The sequence below is a fragment of the Nicotiana attenuata genome, unplaced genomic scaffold (genome assembly GCF_001879085.1).
Source record: "Nicotiana attenuata strain UT unplaced genomic scaffold, NIATTr2, whole genome shotgun sequence".
NCBI lineage: Eukaryota > Viridiplantae > Streptophyta > Magnoliopsida > Solanales > Solanaceae > Nicotiana > Nicotiana attenuata.
This window is the reverse complement of record NW_017675615.1, coordinates 60398-62910: the sequence shown is the minus strand read 5'-3', so window position 1 is coordinate 62910 and position 2513 is coordinate 60398. Positions and strand designations below refer to the sequence as shown.

Sequence of the window (2513 nt, the reverse complement as noted above, 5' to 3'; positions counted from 1 at the left end):
AAACGCATTGGATCGATACTTGAGTATAATTCCCCGTTGTATCCACGCTTGTAGCCATTGATCATTTTACATGCTTTCTAGGTCAGTTTATACTTTTGCATTTAGATATATCATTTTCTCAAAACCCCTTTAGCGTTTGGCTTAGCATAATAAGTGATAATTCTCTTACTTGCCTAATCACCTAAATATTGTTCGGTGTGGGATTGGACCCCGACTCATAGTTGAGTAAATTATATTGCATACGACCGTGTTCGCTTACTCTTTGATGAGTGGATTTGGGTGTCATCACAGGCAAAACCTCGCAGTTACGATCACACCAAACCAAAACTGCCATCCAACTTCAAAATGTTCCGAAACTCACCCGAAACACACCAGAGGCCCCTAAGACCTCGTCCAATCACACCACAAGTCCTAATACCTTCCTCAAACCTATCTAAATGATCTAAGCACTGAAATTAACATCAAAATCACGAATCGTCGCTCAAGATCAATCTCTTAAGTTGATAAACCTGAAAATTCAAACAAAGCATTCAATTCCTATCAAACAACTCGGAATGCAACCAAACTTTGCACAGAAGTTCCAAATGACATAAACCCTATTTCAACATCCGAACAACTATCTCACCGCGATAGTCTCAAAGTCAACTCTTGCTCATAACTGTTAACCTTTCAAACCTTCAAATTTCCAACTTTCGACAATTAGACACAAATCAACCTAGGAACCTCCAAATTTAATTTCGAACATACGCCTAAGTCCAAAATTACCATACGAACCTCTTCAAACCATCAAATCACCAATGTGAGTCCTTTTACTCCAAAGTCAAACCTTGGTCAACTTTTACAACTTAAGCTTCCAACCATGAAACTAAGTGCTCCAATTCACTCCAAAACATTCCCGAAACCAAAGCAGTAAGTCACATAACAATAACTACATGCGGGGGAAGCATCGAATAGGGGAACAGGGATCAAATACACAAAACGACCAGTCGGGTTGTTACATTCTCCCATTCTTAAATGAATGTTTGTCCTTGAACGAGTTTAGAATCATACACGGGTTATAAAAAAAGGTGAGAATATCTGCGCCGCATATCATGCTCGGTTTCCCTAGTTGCATCCTTGATTGCTTGACCTCTCAACTGAACCTTCACCGATGCAATATTCTTTGAGCTCAACTTTCGAACTTGCCTATCAAAAATGGCTATCAACTCCTCATCATAAGTCAAATCTTTGTCAACTGCACCGAGTTGAAATCCAACATGTGATGGATCCTCATAGTATTTCCGAAGCATGGAAACATGAAACGCTGGATTAACGCTTGATAATCTGGGTGGCAAAGCAAGTCTGTAGGCCACCTCACAAAATCTCTCCAACACCTAGAAAGGACCGATGCACTGAAGGCTCAACTTTCTCTTCTTCCCAAATCTCATCACACCCTTCATAGGCAAACCTTGAAGGAGACACTTCTCACCCTCCATGAAAGCTTCATCCGGAACCTTCCTATCAGTATAACTCTTTTTCCTGGACTGCGTTGTATGAAGCCACTTCTAAATTAATTTCACCTTCTCCAAAGCATCACGAACCAAATTTGTGCCCAATAACCTAGCCTCACCCGGCTCAAACCAACCAATAGCAGAACGACATCACCTCCCATATAAGGCCTTACACATAGCCATTAGGATACAATATTGGTAGTGTTATTGTGTGCAAATTCTGCTAATGGAAGAAATTGATTCCACTAGATTCCAAAATCTATGATAAAAGCTCTAAACATATTCTCTAAAATTAGAATGGTCCACTCGGACTGCCCATCCATCTGAAGATGAAATATAGTACTCAACTCAACCTCTGTGCCCAACTCACGTTAAATAGCCCTCTAGAAATATGAAGTAAACAAAGTGCCACAATAGCACACTATGCAAGCGGACAATCTCCCTGATGTAGATCTTAGCCATCTGCTTTGAAGTGTAGGAAGTCATGACTGGAATGAAATGCGTATACTTGGTCAGTCTGTCCAGAATGACCCAAACATCTTCAAATATCCTCAATGTCTATGGCAAACCTACCACAAAGTCCATACTCATGCGCTCCCACTTCCACTCTAGTATCTTAATCTTTTGAAGAATCCACCTAGTCTTTGATGCTCATACTTGACCTGCTGACAAATCAAACACCGAGAAACATACCGAACAATGTCTTTCTTCAGTATCCTGAAGAATCAACTCTCTCAACCCATCCATATTAGGAACACAAATCTTGCCCTAAACCTGCAACACGCCATCATCACCAAAAGTCACCTCCTTAGAACCATCTTGTTGCATCATGTCCTTAAGGACAAGCAACTGGGGATCATCATACTTGTTACACCCCATATTTTCGTACATGCAAATACGCCATAAATAAGTAAATGAGAGCCCAAAAATGAGAAGTCACCTCCCGCAGTACTACATTACGATGATGTTGCACTCTGTAGTATTGTACGTTGAATTTGTCGTAAGGTAATTGACATCAGTCCA

The 2513-nt window shown here is 40.5% G+C and overlaps 1 protein-coding gene across 1 annotated transcript; it reads right to left on the bottom strand.

Moving 5' to 3' along the window:
• Positions 1-1055: 1055 nt before the first annotated feature.
• Positions 1056-2237, bottom strand: LOC109220266. The gene is made up of 2 exons (XM_019384722.1): positions 2184-2237; positions 1056-1373 (listed from the first exon to the last, which is right to left on the bottom strand). Exons 1-2 carry the CDS (start codon positions 2235-2237, stop codon positions 1056-1058), a joined length of 372 nt encoding a protein of 123 aa, XP_019240267.1.
• Between the last annotated feature and the right edge of the window lie 276 nt (positions 2238-2513).